This window comes from Coptis chinensis, chromosome 9 (genome assembly GCF_015680905.1).
Source record: "Coptis chinensis isolate HL-2020 chromosome 9, ASM1568090v1, whole genome shotgun sequence".
NCBI classification, from domain to species: domain Eukaryota; kingdom Viridiplantae; phylum Streptophyta; class Magnoliopsida; order Ranunculales; family Ranunculaceae; genus Coptis; species Coptis chinensis.
This window is the reverse complement of record NC_141464.1, coordinates 32,031,063-32,049,710: the sequence shown is the minus strand read 5'-3', so window position 1 is coordinate 32,049,710 and position 18,648 is coordinate 32,031,063. Positions and strand designations below refer to the sequence as shown.

The following is an 18,648-nucleotide window of genomic DNA, read 5'->3' as shown; positions in this document are numbered from 1 at the left end:
AACCCATCATTTAGGTTTCATGGAAATAGCTTTAGAAACATGAAAAGAAGAGATGGGGCAACACAGACGTGTTCCCAAACCAGTAACATCGCCTTTTGCCGAAACAGTTTACTCTACTTTGCTGTTCAAAATATTGAGTTTCTTACAAAACTCACAATTTTTATTAGGTAAACGAGGGGTTCACAAGTTTTGGGGTACCAGAATGTTCAAGTATGGAGATATTGATGTCCTACAATACCTGCTGTCAAACCTCAAGTGGTACCGAACCTTTAAGAAATTAAATCTAACAGTCTCCATTTTGTGAGCTTTTTTGCTGACTTTTTTGTTACTATTACATTTCCCTTAACTATAAATACTTCAACAGGTGGGTTTCAGAATATCAAATTGATGGTTACCAGTTCCATTCACTCTCATCTATGATGTATACACACAACGGTTTTGCTTCTTTTACCGGCGACTTGGATGAGTAAGTAATCCACTGGACCTGATCATTTCAATCATCTACTTGTAGACAGCTAAATTCTTACTCATTATTTGATTATTTGATGCTTGATCTATTTCTAGTTTGGTGGTTTGGTCGAGGAATTTTTTTGTGGCGCGTTTCGTTTGGAAGTTTATATTAATCAGTCCTGTATCTAGGTTCCATGGAGATGCCAGACATAACTATTTTGTTCCTAGTTATTGAGGGCATGTCCAGTTCAACTCCTAAGTTGGCTTTGTCCAACTACATGCTGATAACCACCTTTCATAACCTTTTGCTCAATTTTATTTTTCTTTTCGTCTTTTGAAGTTATGAGTGCTGGTGCAGTCTGAGACCTCCATTATTTAAGGACATTGACAAGATCACAGTAATATACAGATTGAACCAGTAGGAGAGGCAAGGTAAAGTGCTAGAAAATGTAAGAGGAATTTCGTAGGTATCCGAGGGTCTTCCATGACAATGAAGGGTTCGTGTAATTGCTAGAGCGATTTGACAAGTTGATAAGAGGCAGATTTACCCAGTTAGTTTTCTAAGAGGGCCGTCTCACGTCTCTTTGGTTTCTAAAAGAAAATAATTTAAAACCCATCAAACAAGGGTTTGGTGGTTGTAACCAAACCCTTATTCTCTCCTCACCTGGGATGCACCCAGGTAGCGCGAAGGGTATTCAGTGGAATACACAATGTCAATTATCTAGTCTAATATTCTGCTAGACCATCTACAAATGCTACAACCTATGCTGTTTATTATTTTCTTTGGTAGCTGAGCCTATGCTATCCTCTTGCTACTTAAAAACATTTGAGCTATTTACATCTGGTTTAGAAATGATATACGTTCTTTATTAGTTTTTCTTGTTTTCAAACAATTAAAATTTTAATATTTGCTGAGTTTTCTAACCTTTTGAGCTTTAGAAATCAAAGGGCTGTAAATTTATGCAGATTATTATAGGTTGAATACCCTATAGAATCCCCACGTTTTCTGTTTCCCCATTAGCCGTTTTTTGTTCTTTTTTCATTTTTTGTCTACAAGTTAATAATTTTTTATTTTGTAGTGAAATAGTAAAATAAAATAAGGGTGTTATATATGGGGAGGAGCTGTTAGGTGAAGGACAAAATTGGATCAGCGGGTGGAGTTCTGCCTTTCCTTGATGGTTTTGTTTAAGTTTTCTTTTTTGGTGGCTATTCTTAGCTTTGGCCTTTTTTGTTTTTGGATTTTGCTTGTCGTTGCATGTGTTATAACAGCCTTAATTTTTTTCATATATTTATATTGTGCCATTTATTTATGTTACCATTTAATTGTACATGGACAAAATTTTTACAAAGTGGTTTTCAAAAAAGATAGTAAGAATAATAAAATTAATAAAAATGGATAAAGATTGGTTTTATATTTATGTTTTTTAAGGAAAGATTTTTGATAACTAACAATGAAACATGGGGAGAGAATTGTGGGGAGGAGTTGTGTGAGTGAAATGAGAGAGAGAAAGAAAGTGAGAGGAAGAGAGTATAAGACAGGAGAAAAAATATAAAGAATAAAAAAATGTAATGAGGAAGAAGATAAAACAAGCGGCGAGGCGAAATTGTTTCTTCGAGTCTTTTACTTATTCTTGGGTTATGGTGATTTTAGATGAGTAGCTACTATTTAGATTTATTTTATGTTAAGCATATGTTAAAATAATTGCTTTTACATTATTATTATTTTGTTTGGTTTATAATGTTTAAGGCAAGAGAACAAAAATTGAGTGCTTGAGATTTGTCAGTAAATCCTAATCTTCTTTTGTTATATGTAAAGAGTAGTGGTTTCCCACTTCTCTTATTACAACTCACGAGATCTGTAGAAAGTTTTATTTGGAAGAAACATTTTTAATCTGATCAGAAACATTGATTTTCGTACTGTTATGTGAAATATATTTTTAATCTGTAAGTAACTGCGATTATAAAATCTTCCGTGGTTGAAAACAGAAAACCCTAAAAATCTTATTTTGAACAACTTTTGTGAAATAACATTTTCTTAGTTTATGCACCGTTTGGTAAGAAAATTGTTTTTTTGTAACTAGGAAGTTTAATCATTTCGCCTCTATAAATAATTAATATGATCTATTTTTGCATTGAGATTATCTTACTGTACTTTATCATTTAAATGCAACAAAACAGATCATACTAATTAAATACAGGCAAAAGACTAAATTTCGTAGTAAATACAATTTATGATTTGAGAACGGTGTTTTCTGTTTTTGTGTACATTTGATGTTGTTCTTTCTTTTAGTTGGTTTTCAATGTAAGGATACCTCATCCTACTATTTCTATGTTTTTATATTTTTATATCAATGAAATATCTATTTACCGATCAAAAAAAAAAAAACAGAAAACCCTAAAAATCTTATTTTGAACAACTTTTGTGAAATAACATTTTCTTAGTTTATGCACCGTTTGGTAAGAAAATTGTTTTTTTGTAACTAGGAAGTTTAATCATTTCGCCTCTATAAATAATTAATATGATCTATTTTTGCATTGAGATTATCTTACTGTACTTTATCATTTAAATGCAACAAAACAGATCATACTAATTAAATACAGGCAAAAGACTAAATTTCGTAGTAAATACAATTTACACGAATGATATGTAAAAACAATTTTCTGATCAAACAATGCATAAACTAAGAAAATGTTATTTCACAAAAGTTGTTCAAAATAAGATTTTTTGAGTTTTTTGTTTTCAACCACGGAAGATTTTATAATCGCAGTTACTTACAGATTAAAAATATATTTCACATAATTGCAGTCTTTGATTAGTTGGTTACCTGATTATCAAAGGTCAAAGCATATCATAACTAATGAAAAAGAAATTCTGGAGACAAAAGAGATAAAAAGAGGATACGGACTTAGTGAATTTTGTCCTTGTATCACTTCAATATATATAAGAAAGTAGAAACTTCCTTAAAATGATGTCCTCTTAGATATCTAACAATCAATGTAAGTAGCTTTTACCGAGAAAAAAAATGACTTCCTCACTGCTATAAACACCTATAGTAATCAATACTTTGACCAGGATCATCCGTCCATCCCTGCAATTGGTTTATTAGGAAGCTCAATACTTTGAAACAGCAAAGCAACATATACAGTAACTTATAGTCCACTAATTACAACCTATTGAATTCAACCATTTATGTTGTAATCCTTTGTGAACATAGCCAGTGGCCTACTGTCAAGGCTTGGGAGGCCGGTCTCAAGATCTTGGGGTTCTGTTCCCACCTTCACTGGGGAAAAAGGGGTTTAAGTGGATTAGGAAAAAGTTTCCAATGGAACTAATTTGTTGATTTTTTACCATTATTACGCGTGGCCGCGTGCTAAGTTACCTTCTAAGTTACTTGATTTTTTCCGCCTTCGAAGTTCCCACTCTTTCCACTGCCCAATGCAAGCTATGCCTTGCTTAATTGCTTTATCACTAAGGTTCAGTAGTATTTGTTTCTTCAACTCTTCGTTGTCTTCTGCAGTTATTTTTGTATCTAGTTTCTTGCTTTTTACATGTAATATTAGAAAATTGTGTAGCTTCACAAAACAAACTATTGTATTTAGTTGTTTAAATGTCAGTTATACTTTATTCTGATAATATTCTTATGATTTTTGTTTCTTCTTTAAATACTAGGTATTGTAATCAATATGTTGACAAGGATGCGTTAATTTACCTGATATTGGCAAATGAGATGCTTCATTACCTACATCCCAACATAATCACTATTGCAGAAGATGTAAGTCATTTAAAGTGTAATGGCCTTCTGTTATCTTGTCTTTTTATTATTTCCGTAGAGAATACCTAGAGTTACTAAATCTGTTGAGTATACTTTAACTTGGACCATCTCGCTTCATTTTCAGCATAAGCCGGATTCAGATGTTTTACCTCATTATTAGAATTATTTGTATTCAACTGTTCGGTTGTCTAACCTTCATTGGTTCTTCAGTTAGTTCCATTCATATATGTGTAATCTGAATATTTACTAATGCACTAGAGATTGAGGAAAATATCTCCTGCATCTAACGAAAAACAGAAGTTTGAATAGTCATAGGAAGTGATATTAGACATTAGTATATGCAGGCATTAAATAGTCTTCATTTTGTAATAATGGTTCGTAGCTTTACTCTGCAGGCTACTCATTATCCAGGATTGTGTGAGCCAACTTCTGCTGGTGGATTGGGGTTTGATTATTATGTCAATCTTTCTATATCAGAAATGTGGCTATGGTTCTTAGAGAATGTCCCTGACAATGAGTGGAGCATGAATAAGGTCCATTATTTTTTTTTGCACTTCCAATATTAATCATGTGGAGTTCCCTGAACTTGGAATAAAGTGCTCTCCTCACTAGCATAATTCCAATATGATGTTCGACATTCAACCACGTTGATATGTGCCAGATATAGTCGACTTCTTTAGTGTAGTTTCCTGAAAGCTTCTATAATCTATGTGCAGATTGTGAATACCCTGGTAAGTAGCAGTCAAAGTGGGGATAAGATGCTTACATTTGTTGAGAACCACAACCAGGTACCCGTCTCTTTTATACTTTTACTGTGTGTCCCTCACACTGAAATGTCTTAACAAACTTATAGGTTTTCTTCTAGGTTTTCAATAATGGAACTTTTTGCTTCAGCAGTGTCATGCAGCCGTGCATCCTGTTATTCATTTACTTGAATCCATATCTTTGTGTATTTTCGTGGCAGTCCATTTCGGGAGGGCGATCTTTTGCAGAGATATTGTTTGGTGAAGCCAAAGAGAATTCTTCTGACTCAATTGAAGTGTTGCGTAGAGGATCTTCATTACACAATGTAAGCTCTGGGGCACCCCGCTTAAAGTTTAATAGTATTTTGACATTGATGGCAACTCAACTAACTTTGTTTCACTTATTTCACAACGTAATTTGAGTGGCATGATATCCTCGGAATAACTTTAGTATAGCTCTAATTTTCTATACCACAAAGACAAGGGCCTAAAGTTTGTTTGTGATTAAGGCTCTTGTTCAAGGAAGAGCTTCAAAAGAATGCACTATGTTTCACCTTAGATTTCTGTTACATCAACATTGGAATGTCCTCTGAAAGTCTCATTTGTTGAATACAGATGATTAAATTGATTACTTTTTCAATTAGTGGCCGTGCTTATCTCAACTTTATGGGGAATGAATTTGGGCATCCAGAGGTATGCTACCGTCCTTGTGATGTCATTATGTACTGAATTGGCTGTGGTTTATAATCAATTTTTGTTCTAGAGGGTCGAGTTCCCTATGGCAGGCAACAACTTTTCTTTTTCTCTTGCCAACCGTCACTGGGATCTGTTGATGGATGAAGGAATACATAATTGTCTATTTTCCTTTGACAAGGTATTGACTTATTATTGTTATAATATATCTAGTATTTGTCAATTTCAAAGCATATTGCAGATTTGCAGTTTAGCTGAAATTTCAAAGTCTGGTCCATAGACCATCTAATTAGTTCTCTATAGCAAGGCTGGACCTAAATTGACTTGCAATACTTCTTAGAACACATTTATTTTTTATATTTTAAGTTTATTGCCATACTGAATATTGTCAAAAAAAAAAAGTGACATGCTCCAAAAAAACTTTTTCTAGAGATCCATTTAGTATAAGGAGACTCTTTCTACTGAAAACTGTGATTAACTAAATGTAAAAAACCATGGTTTCACTGGTAACAGTGTGAAAGATAAAACATCGACCCAGTATTTTTCCTTAGGATGTATAAATTCCTTTATTTATTTGAATTAGGAATGCGGAAAAGTGAATGCATTGTTATTATGGTCACGTTATTTTTGCCCCCAATAAAAATTATGGTGTGGTTAATTAGGTATTGACTCATTCCTTCTTGTTTCCGTAGGATATGATGGTGCTGGATGAAAGTCAAAGGATAGTTTCAAGAGGTCCACCCAATGTCCATCATGTCAATGACGCCAATATGGTATGTGGCCTATACCTTCACGGTTTCACCAACAGAAGTCCAACCACGTTTCAATGAATCATTATGATAGTATGCTTTAAATCCACACCACATTCAATGGATCATTTTTTACAATATGGTTTAATTTTTAATAGCTGTTCATTCCCTCCCCGACTTATTAGAAGTCTCCAGCGGAGTTAGTTTTTGTAGAAAGAGAGACAGTAAAAGTTGGGTCTCAAAGTGAGACCCATCCTCTATTTATAATAACAAAGTTACAATGTATATGAGTTGGGCCCAAGTATAGGCCCAATAGGACTAATATTACAATACTCCCCCTCAAGCTGGTGCGAAGATATCCAATAGACCCAACTTGCCAATGGAAGAGCGAAGATCAGCAGGTCCCACTGGTTTGGTAAGAGTATCAGCAATCTGTGCCTTAGTCCTAACAAAGGACGGGGAGACAATCTCAGAACGAACTTTCTCCTGCAGAAAATACACATCAATCTCTATGTGCTTAGTCCACTCATGTAAAGATCAATCCGGTTAAATGGATGGCGACTTTGATTGTCACAATGAAGACACGGTTGATCCGTGACCGTGGTAAAACCAAGCTCTCCCAAAATAGATCGTAACCACATAATCTCACAAGTGCCCAAAGCTAGGGCACGATACTCAGCTTCAGCAGATGATCTGGAGACAACAAACTGCTTCTGGCTTTTCCATGAGATAAGGTGATTCCCACGAAAAGCACATAAGCCGGTAGTGGAACGACTGTAACAGAACCTCCATAATCAGAATCAGTGTAGCATTCTAAGGGACCCTGTGAACCGGCTGCATAGAAGAGACCTAAGCCAAGGCAAGACTTTAGATACTTAAGAATATGCTCCACTGCATCCATATGAGATTGACGTGGAGCATGCATGAACTGACTAGCTTTGCTCATAGCATAGGCAATGTTTGGTCTAGTATTAACTAGATAAATAAGACGCCCAACAAGGCGCTGATAAGCTGATGGATCTGACAATAATGGTCCCTCGTCTGCAACTAACCGGTTGTTAGGCACCATAGGAGTACAACCCAGCATCCCTATATCAGTCAGAAGATCTAGAACATACTTTCGCTGAGATAAGGAGATTCCCTTGGGACTACGTGCAATCTCAATGCCAAGAAAATAACGTAGAGGACCCAAGTTTTTAACCTCAAAAGATTTCCCAAGGGATTCCTTAATTTGTACAATGCCTGATGCATCGTCTCCTGTAGTAATAATGTCGTCCACATATACAAACAGATAAGTGCGGCCCCCAGAGTTCCGCCGAATAAACAATGTATGGTCTAAGTGGCACCAGGTAAATCCATACTGTAGCACAACCTCGCTGAATCTACTCTACTGAACCAGGCTCGTGGTGACTGCTTAAGCCCATATAAAGACTTACGGAGTCAACAAACTTTCCCAGCATACTCCCTCTCACCATGAAAGCCCCACCATGAAAGCCTGGTGGGGGATCCATGTAAATTGTCTTGGCCAGATCTCTGTGAAGGAAGGCATTCTTCACATCCAATTGATGAAGAGGCCAATCATAAGAGGCAGCCAGGGAAATAAGGAGCAAAGGTCGCACCAAAGTCACGTCCAGGTACCTGTGTAAATCCCTTAGCAACCAAACGGGCCTTATATCGTTCAACTGTACCATCCGCCAAGTACTTCATCAGTAAAACCCATTTGCATCCAACAGTATGAAGTCTTGGGAGGTAAAGCAACCATTTCCTAAGTCCGATTTTGCTCGAGGTCATTATCTCACCTGCGATAATGGCTACCCAACGTGGATCCGATAGAGCCTCGAACCGATCCGCGGTATCCGAATGGAGGAAACCGAAGTCAGATGTGTTTGATAGGAAGCAGATACACCCTGATAAGAGACAAACTGTGCAATAGGATGGTTAGTGGGAAAACCGTATTTGTCTGGGGGATGCCTGGTCCTGGAAGGAAATCGAGGGGGCTCAACAACAAGAGAATCAACAGGAGCAATCATAGGGGAATCAACAGTAGGAGCAATCACAGTAGGTAGATCACTAGAAGGTGAAGGAATGTTACCTGAGGCAGTGGGCAGAGCACGAGTATGAGTAGGAGTGCGACGGGTATACACCTATAATGGTTTAGTAGGAGGGACTACCAGAGGATTATCAAAGACAGGAACAGGGTAAACAGCAGAAGACGCCTCCTTTGGGGAAGACAAATGTTCCTACACAAATGTATAAGGACAAAAATATGCACTATGCTCAACAAATGTGATCCAAGGTATGATAGAGGCGACGACTAGGTGGATGATAACAACGATACCCCTTGGACATAGGGGAATACCCTAGAAAGACACTGAATGGATTTATCATCCAATTTGGTCCGCGTAGGACTCTTATCATAAACATAGCAAACACAACCAAACACCCGGGGAATAATGGGAAACAGAACACGACTGGGGTATACAACCTGAAGAGGGGCCTTACCATTAAGAACTCTACTGGGTGTGCGGTTTCGAAGGTAGGCAGTTGTAAGAACCGCATAATGCCAGTAGGATTGAGGAACATGCATACCTTGCAACAAACAATGAACTACATCCATAAGACTCCGATTTTTTCGTTCAGCAACACCATTTTGCTTAGGTGTGTATAAGGACAGGTCAGTTGCTGAAGGATACCCTGTTGGTTAAGACGGGCGACAAATTCGTTGGAAACATACTCCTTCGCATTATTAGACCGAAGTCCGCGAACCACGATATTGAACCGACTTTTAATGAGCTGGAGAAACTGAGTGAAAACAGGGAGAACCTTAGATTTCTTGCAAAGTAAATAGATTTAAGTACACCGAATATGGTCATCTATAAAGGTCACGTAGTACCTATGGCCAGAGAGGGTAGTCACAGGAGAAGGTCCCCAAACATCTGTATGAATCACATCAAATATACAAGGAGATCTAGAAATGCGAGAAATATAAGAATTACGCACATGTTTAGACAAAGAACAAGTATCACAATCAAAAAGAGTATTTTTGCATGCTTTTATTAATTCAGGAAATAAAGTACATAGATACTTGAAGTTGACATGGCCCAACCGAGTATGCCAACTTTTCAAAGACTCAGCAGAAAACATATAACGGCCTGACACAGGCAACATACTAGCATGCAAACTTGATACTGGTGGAACAGGTACTGGGACAAGGGCGGGATCTCCTAAGTAGTATAGTCCCGCATGCTCATAGCCCCTGCCAAAAATTTGCCTCGTACTCAGGTTATGAAGATAACAAGAATGGGGTAAGAAAACAACAGAACAGTGATAATCTTTAACAAGACGACTAACAGATAACAGGCTAAGTGCAAAGTGAGGAACATGTAAGACTGACTCTAAAGAGATAGCAGGGGATAACTGAACAGTACCCTTACGGGTAATAGTGGTGTATGAGCCATCAGCAAGGCGGACATGATGTGAAAAAGGTGTGCTATTAGACAATAATCTAGACTCACCAGTCATATGATCATTTACCCCGGAATCAAGGACCCAACCAGATGGAGACGGGGAACGAACATAGAACGCAATAGGTGTACCTGTGACAGCAGTCATGGCAGAAGTACTAGATGTCCCCTCACGTAGAGACATAGCATGCATAAGCTGATCAATTTGTCTTTGGGTAAAAGTCCCAGAATCCTCAGAAATTCCCCCTGAATGATGACTACAGAAATATCAGCAATACGAGGCTTGCTGCCTCCTAAGCCCCTCGACCCCTCTTGGGACGAAGCTCTGGATGCAACTGATAGCAACTATCAATAAGGTGGCCACTGCCCTTGCAATGATCACAAAAGCGTCCACGAGTGTTCCCGGATGGAATAGTAGAACGAAATCCAACAGCCCTGGGGTTGAGTAGTAGCAACAAACGCCATCTGATTAGCAGAAGACGGTGCATCAGAAACCACTGGAGAAGAAGTAATCCGAACACGGCGCTCATGGTTCCCAATAACGGCATACGCCTCACCAAGAGATGGAAGAGGTGCAGTATTGAGAACTTGAGTGCGAATGGCTTCAAAATCAGAGTGAAGACTAATAAGGAACTGATGAACTCTCTGCTTCTCACGCTTCTGAAGAGCGGCTATAATAGTCGGTGTCATACCAGTAATACTAGATAGGGAAGTGTAAGCAGAAAGCCCCTCCCAGCGCTTCTTCAAGTACCCAAAGTAAGCTAAGACAGAAAGAGCCCCCTGTGTAGCCTGGCCCAACTCACGGTAGAGCTCATAAATTCAAACCTCATTGTTCGTAGTAGCATACATTTCGGAGAGAGCAGCCCACAAACCATCAACAGTCTCATAAAAGGTAAACATCTCATGGACATCAGGCTCCATAGAGTTGAACAACCAACTTAGAATCATACAATTGGTCATGGACCAACTATTGTAGGTAGGGTCTGTATTAGTTGGACAAATCATCTTGTTGGGAACAAGCCAATCTATCTTCCCTTTGGCCCCCAAAAATAATCGAACAGAGCGAGCCCAAGAGTGGAAATTCTGCCAATTAAGAAGAGCGGTAGTAATTTTCTTCGAAGAAGAGAAATTATTCAACAAGGAGACATCGTCCGTACCTTTAGAGTCTTTATCCGTCATGATAAGGGATACAGTGCAAATGATAGTACCTTGATGTGAGAAAAAAAATTGAGACTCGCCGGGAACTACCGAAAAAATGTTATAAACGCCGGAAACCTACTGGAATTTTTTTATAAATGCTGGAAACCCATTGGAAAACAGCACACGGCGCTCAGATGAGCAGCTCAATGGCACAGGTCAGGCGCAACATGCGTCGCTGCCCGGGCCATGAAAAAGGAAGGGGGTGGCGGCGGCGGCTAGGGTGGTGGCTAGGATTTGATCTCCTTACTTTTCTCTTCCTATTTTTTCTGATACCATGTAGAAAGAGAGACAATAAAAGTTGGGTCTGAAAGTGAGACCCATCCTCTATTTATAATAACAGAGTTACAATGTACATAGGTTGGGCCCAAGTATAGGCCCAATAGGACTAATATTACAATAGTTTTCCACATCCATCAAAGCTATTTATGATGTAAATAGCAGTTGTTATTTATAGTAACTCACGGACATACTATTTATAGTAATTCGTGTTTACTATTTTTACTAATTCCAGGTTTTAGTTTATAGTAATTTGTGTTTACTATTAGTTTTAGGAGGTTCTTTCCAGTTTCCTTAGTGGCTTAGTATAGATGTTAGTTGCCAATTAGTTTGTTAGTTTCCTATTTGAATTTGGAAACCATAGGTTATTATAACTAGGGCCTTAAGCCATATAATTCTTAGTGTTGATGTGTTAGATCCCGTTATCCCCTATTGAGATGATTCTAGGGTTGGTTTATTTCAATTGAGTTTATTTAATTACGTTTGTTGAGTGTTATTCTTTAGCTTTGAGTTTAGTCTTATGTTAATTTCAATTGATGTTCATCTTACTTCCCACTTCTGTGAGTAAGTTTCATCAGTTTGGTTGTCATACCATTGAAGGGATTAGTTTGTTTACCTTTTCCTGAACTATCTAGAATTTAAATTGGGCTGTTTTGTTACAGGTAATATCTTACATAAGAGGCCCACTTCTCTTTATTTTCAATTTTCATCCAGTGAGCTCCTACGAGAATTACAGCGTGGGTGTAGATGAAGCTGGAGAGTATCAGGTCAACATTTAAACTTGCCTGTTCTGTTTGTAATTATTTTTTTGGTCGATAAAATAATATTGTATTAGAATATCAGTGTGAGAGGTTCACACTACCCTTATAATAGTTACGTCACAGTTGTACTATAACATCCCAATCAGTTACAATAGAATCAAAACTCAAATTCCTAACAGTAGGAAGATGAGATACCCAACCCCAAATGATGTATTTGCCAATTACAAATAGTACCATTTAAATCACAAAACTTAACATTGAATATCTTTTGATTTTTTTCCACCCAAATGGTCCATGGTGTTTATAGATGTTCACTTAGTTGAGATCGAAATATGCATAAATGTTTTGTTACTGGGCACACTATTCTTGAAAGTGCATTTTGGGATGGTTGTATAACCTGTGTCACTCATATCCTGGTCCAACTATCTTTACTTGTTACTCATTCTCCATTTCCTCAAGATTTATCAGGTTATTGCTGTACACTCACTTGTACAGTAATAGTTTTTTCTTATCTGCAAATTATTCAACAGTTCAAATAGCTAGTCTATAGATGATTGTCAGTACAATTGATCATTGAAAACTACAGGTATTCCTGAATACTGATGAAATCAAATATGGTGGACAAGGACACCTCCAACGTGAGAAATATATTAGAAGAACCTTCAGTAAAAGGTAGTGGCATTACTGATGCCGAGATTTGTGCACTTTGACTTGCAGCCTGCACAATTCCCCATTTGAGATTGTTAGAAATTTATTCTTTTAGTGAGTCTCTTGGGTTTTCACTGAACAGTGCATTATTATGTTATAGGGTCGATGGCCTCCGAAACTGTGTAGAGGTGATGCTACCTAGCAGAAGTGCTCAGGTTGGTGACTGAAATGCTCACAGGGGACTATTATGTTTGAATACTCATTATATCGTAATTTTTTTTGTTGAGCAGAATTATATTAAGAAGAAAATTAAGTATAAAATCGTCTACTTCAGCAAAAACATGGCACACAAGAGCATCACCCTCTGATGGGTCTGTGAAAATAAACATCCTAGATTGAAGTTAAATCATATTCTTAATTACATTAACTATCTTTATATCCTCTCTTTTGACATGACAGTAAAATGTTGCAAAATACTAGTTAAAATTTCTAACATAAAAGAGACTCCTTACATGGATTCCTGTTCACCAAGACGAAAACAAAATATACCTTAAACTGGCTCCCATTTTCAATGAGGGGCACTAGCTATAATGCTGAGTCCAATGGCTCTTTATCCCCATAAAAGTGGAGTCAAAACTGAGGTTTTCACTCTCTATTTGCAATTTACTCTATATATATACAGAGGTACATTTGGTGCCAGTTCAAGTGGAGTAATATGACTTATTTTTCCATTTGGCTCCAGTTCAAATGGAGTAATGACTTTGTTTTGGCCAGATGAAGTAGAGTAGTTTGTTGAGGTTTTCATTTTGTATCCATAAAACCATAGGACCCATTTTCCTCATCTATATCTATAAAACACTATTAAATTGGGGAATAGGGATAAAGAGTCCAAAACCATTGGACTCGGCCTAAAGGAGTATGGATATAGATATTGCTTCTGGTTTTGTTTAAATAAATCGGACAGCTCAGTCCTCAGTCCTATGCCGTAAACAATATATTAATTTTTATTTTTTGCATGATTGCAGGTGTATAAATTGACTCGAATCTTGAGGATATGAAGATATCATGTTTAGCAGTAGACTGCAAGCGAAGCAAATGATATTCAGAGGAGTGTGAGCGTTCTATCATATGCTTGTCCGATCTGCACGTCTTTTTTGTGGATCAATAACGCTGCTATCAACAAGATATGAAAACCACGACAGTTCATAACCATTGGTCAGAGCAGTAGAACGGACTGATGACTTCAAATCTTGTAGGCCAGGCAAACGATATCATCACCAGTCACTTTATTGGTGGGATCATTCTGAAGTGGTTCGTATTGATCACCTTCGTGCTGGGATCATTCCAAAGTGATTCAAACAATATTAGATATGCAAACGCTATCATTACCAATCACTTTATTGGTGGGATCATTCTGAAGTGGTTCAAACAATATTAGATGACAATATGAAAATTTCATGAATCAAGATCTCACGCTGATTCGCAGGACGTGTTGGCTGCGGCTGCTGCTGCTGCCATGCCATCCGGTTGTTTGACCTTGAAGATATCAGTAGAGAACCTATATTCATTCTCTTGCCATCAGATGTAAACTCTCTGTCCTGTTGAGACCATCCCGGGTCTGTTCAAAATTGTCGTGCCTTCCAGTGATGTATAATATTTCCGTTGTGCTCCCCTGACTTATTTTCTCTCATTCAGATTTTGCGCTTGAGTTAATTTTTTTTTGGTCAGTACTTCGAGTTGATTTGAACCTCTAACGATCCAAGATAGTTTTTGTATAGAGTAGTTGATGTAAAAGAGCAACTGAACAATTGCAGAGAATGTACCGAGGAAGAAGACTGTCTTCATTGAGCTGAAAGGGATGATTCGATGTATGGTGTATAGAAGTGGGGTACGTATGATTTTGTTTTTTTTCATCTTAGAAGTAAAATCTGACAACTAGTATTTTTCAAATGGTTACACTATAGTAACCGTCCACATGGTTGTTTGAAAATGACAGTTGTCTGGTACGTTGCTGACACGGCATAGATAAAACCACAGCCAATGCATGATCAACTGGGATAATGTTGGTGTTAGTTTTGTTTTAACAGATGACGTGGAACTAGATTCTAAGTAACGATATGCTCCAAGGCATTGAACCCCCCAGTACCATTGTCTCTCTCGACTTCGGACTTCTAATTGCTTGAGTATATGATGTAAGAATTGAAGAGATGTAAGAATTGAAGAAATGGATTGGAGGTGTGAGACTACAGATGTGGGTAGAGGATGATTTGTACATGGAAATTTGGATTTAAATATATTAGTATTGAGCGAGTACACCTTGTTTTAGCTGGCTTAATTTTCGTATGGCCAGGACTGATTGAGACTCGAGAGTCATGATGACTACGTGATGGTGGTGTAGTGTGATGTAATTGTGAAACAGTAGGTTGTATGTTCTGTGAGATCTGTGAATGTGTAGAGAGATCAGTTTTAAGTTTAGGGGATGAGATGAAGAATGTTGTTAGTGGTGGAAAAAGGAGATGGTGATGGTGAATATGAGTTGAGACTGAATCACAAAATGTGGTTGCTAACATACCCTTGTACAACACACCAGGAAGGAAGGTTTTAAGTCTCTAAAATGTAGTTCTATAGAACGTAGGAATATGGGATGTTTCCTCTAATAGATGAACAAAAGTTGAGAATCATCCCCTGTTGTTAGCCGGACAAAGAAATTCGAAAATTTCATGTCCTAGCTAGTGATAGGGAAATGTGAATTTCAATTGACGTCTTGGACTAAGGCCCTCCTCAAATAGCCTGCCCTCCTAAGGCTGGGTGCAATGGCTCCCCATTCTTTCAAAAGTGGAGGGAGTGGTGGTGGTTTTTGCCCCTCATCTTTATTTAACTCTCTATATATAGAGAATAAAATGAAGGAATAGAGAGTGCATTCCATGCCACTTGAAATGGAGTGGTTTGTAAAAACCAAAACGGCGCCACTTGAAGTGACGTGGAATGCATTTTTCAATTTCATACCGCACCATTTGAAGTGACGTGGTTTGTAAAATCCCAAACGGTGCCACTTGAAGTGGCGTGGAATGTATTTTTTTTTTTAATTCCACACCGGAAGAAGTGGTGTAGAATGGTCCGAACCATTGGACACCAAAATTGACTCTCCATCCTCAAAACACTGTTTTTTTGTGAAATGGAGATAGAGGGTGATGCACCATTGGACTCAGCCTAAGTCATAAATTGGGCACACTATTGTTTCCTAGACTAGCCAATCCCATTATCCAACAGACAATTTGCCTAATAGATTGGGCCTTTATTTTGGGCTACTTTGTAATTCATGTCTGCACTCAGCCTTTCCCACTTTCGCGAGGACACCCGGGTGTTTTTGAATGTAAGGATGGGCCACTTTGGAAATCCTACCTATATTAATATCGCTTTCTCTCAGGATGCTTATAGAGAGCCACATCAGCAAATTTTTAAAAAAACCCATGTTTTAAAAATATTCACTTTCTATTTTACTTAAATATTCCTAAAATTAGTCTATTTTGTAATTTTATAGAAATCTATTCGGTCTTTTCAATTCATATGAAAAACAAAAACCAAGCATACACCTTTATTTGAATGTACACCAGGAGTACGTAAGTAATTGACAACTGAAAAAATAGAATGATATGAAAAACTCTTTCTCAAACCTAACGAAAAAAATCAATATCAAAAGAAAGAAAAAAAAAACCCTCACCCCGCCGGTACACCATTGATCAATTCTTTTCCTCTCATTCACTCTTCAAAGTGAAGAAAGAAAGAATTGAAAATGATAAGGGCGTGTGTTTAATCGACTTCAATTCCTCAATGTCTTAAGTACAAGCATTCTCCATTTGTATAGCATTTCTACATTGTAAGAACCTTGCCAAAGTTAGTAACCTGTTTGAAGAAATAACTGCACAAGAGCCTATATCGTTGAAGACTAAAAGAATGAAACTTTCTACTGAAGAGAAGACTCCTTCAAGCTGTGCCCAGTTTCCACCTCCCTCCCCCGTTGGGAGGGTCTAGCTGCTCTGAGTCCTAAGAAGGGGGTCTTATAATGCAGCCACATAAGTCATTCAGTCCCCATCCTTGACAAGGTGCTTACCCATTAACTCCTGACATATATAGTCCTTGAGTGAGCAAGTATTTTTCTGTTGTCACGTGCGTGAACCAAGTCTGAAGATGTAAAACTTTCGGACCATTTGCATGATGATGAAGATTCAAATAATATCGTTTATATCAATTGTAATCAACAGGAGCAAATATGAAGCCAGTTACTATAATTGCGAACAGATGAATTGCTTACGCTAGCGTCCCGTCTAGACGCGGTAGTTGCACGTCTCGATACGCAAGCGAAGATGATTACTATATCAAAATCCATGGGGTCGATTGTGAAGTCGTTGGAATCATCACTTACTACTGGCAATTTACAGAAGATTTCGGAGACTATGGACCAATTTCAGAAGCAGTTTGTTAATATGGAAGTACAAGTTGAGTTTATGGAGAGTTCGATGGCGGGGAGTACTTCGTTGAGTATTCCGGAAGGGGATGTTAATAGTTTGATGCAACAGGTGGCGGATGATTATGGGCCATGCTATTGCGGCGGCGTCTAAGAGTAATGAGAAGGTTGATGAAGATGATCTTTCAAGGCAATTGGCTTTTTTAAGTTTTTATGTATAGTGTGTGTTATTTGTGGAGCTTTGATTGTGTGTGTGTAGGATAGAAGATACAGATACTTAAATTGTTATGAACTTGGATTATGATTGCTCCATTTGGTTATTAAAACTTGGGTAATTGGTAACATTTGATGGTTTTAGGTTTCTGTTTGTTGAACAGGTCATTTTTGTATTTTAAGTGTTGTTGGGTAGTTGTGTTGTTTGCTATTATCTCAAACTTATTATGATGCTATCCATGTGGGGTTATGTCATAATATCTTGGTGTTGTTTGGACTTTGGACATGCGATATGAGAGCATTGTGGTTGTGAATATAGATTGTTATTGCTCCATTTGGTTATTAAACTTTAGATAGTTGTTATTATTTGATGGTTTTAGATTTATGTTCGTGGAATTAGTCAAGTTCTCTTGGGTGGTTGATATGGGTTTGCTACTATGTAAAACCTATACCGTGTATCAATTTGTATTTGTCGATTTGGGGTTATCGTTATAGAACTTATAATATGTTGGGGTAACTTGGACTTGCAAAATTCTAGCATTCTGGCTGTGGAGTATATAGTACAAGCTTGGTTGATTTGTTAAACTGTGTTGTAAAAATCGGATACCAAGTCGATTTGGTTTCATCTTTTCTTCCCCATAGCAGTTGGGGATTTAATAGCATATTGGCATTGTTGAAAAAAACATAAGTTTGTATTGATGGGGATACGAAGTGTCTGACCACGACAAATTATAAATAATTGGAGTATATCACATACACTATGTGTCCGACACAAATACCTGTATACACATCTGACATAGATTATTTTTAAAATATGGCGTGTCCATGTAACACATAAGAGCTTTGAGGCACCAGGCCTCTTAGAGGCTTAAGGCAATAAACAATCACAAAACTAGGTTAATAAACACCACCTCCTCTTAAAAAACAAACAGATCCATCCTCCAATTCCAGCTTTGACCTTTTTTTTTTCTAAGATGTCGTCTAGCACAATGAGAAAAGCGATCGGGGGCAGTAAAAGACCAAACAAGTATTGGAATAGCAAAAGTAGCAATCAATACAGCACCAGATCTAGAAGTAGGCATAGTCAAAGTCATGACACATGACGATGACCCGACGGACGAGAAATATATCCGTGAAATTCTAACACTTCTTATTCAAGAATGTATGTGATTGGATTGTTGGATTAAAAGCTTTGATGTTAGTTCACATGCTT

The 18,648-nt window shown here is 37.6% G+C and overlaps 1 protein-coding gene and 2 long non-coding RNA genes across 3 annotated transcripts in view; 2 read left to right on the top strand and 1 right to left on the bottom strand.

Annotated features, from left to right (window-relative positions):
- The window catches only part of EMB2729 (Alpha amylase family protein), a 28,034-nt gene extending 13,327 nt beyond the window's left edge, over positions 1 to 14,707 (top strand). The window contains exons 9-21 of the mRNA XM_086581804.1: positions 168 to 258; positions 365 to 466; positions 4,121 to 4,223; positions 4,619 to 4,756; positions 4,940 to 5,011; positions 5,188 to 5,292; positions 5,582 to 5,659; positions 5,730 to 5,840; positions 6,352 to 6,432; positions 12,011 to 12,115; positions 12,696 to 12,781; positions 12,918 to 12,972; positions 13,783 to 14,707. Of these exons, the coding sequence (XP_086437930.1) occupies positions 168 to 258; positions 365 to 466; positions 4,121 to 4,223; positions 4,619 to 4,756; positions 4,940 to 5,011; positions 5,188 to 5,292; positions 5,582 to 5,659; positions 5,730 to 5,840; positions 6,352 to 6,432; positions 12,011 to 12,115; positions 12,696 to 12,781; positions 12,918 to 12,972; positions 13,783 to 13,815 (1,160 nt within the window). The 3' untranslated portion in view covers positions 13,816 to 14,707. The remainder of the gene's footprint in view (positions 1 to 167; positions 259 to 364; positions 467 to 4,120; positions 4,224 to 4,618; positions 4,757 to 4,939; positions 5,012 to 5,187; positions 5,293 to 5,581; positions 5,660 to 5,729; positions 5,841 to 6,351; positions 6,433 to 12,010; positions 12,116 to 12,695; positions 12,782 to 12,917; positions 12,973 to 13,782) is intronic.
- LOC147475574 (uncharacterized) lies at positions 8,231 to 11,987 on the bottom strand. Its single transcript, XR_015207303.1, has 2 exons — positions 9,924 to 11,987; positions 8,231 to 9,664 (listed from the first exon to the last, which is right to left on the bottom strand). It is a non-coding gene; the product is annotated as an uncharacterized LOC147475574 (long non-coding RNA).
- A 1,374-nt stretch (positions 14,708 to 16,081) lies between the features above and the next one.
- LOC147475572 (uncharacterized) lies at positions 16,082 to 17,561 on the top strand. Its single transcript, XR_015208107.1, has 2 exons — positions 16,082 to 16,860; positions 17,020 to 17,561. It is a non-coding gene; the product is annotated as an uncharacterized LOC147475572 (long non-coding RNA).
- Positions 17,562 to 18,648: the final 1,087 nt, after the last annotated feature.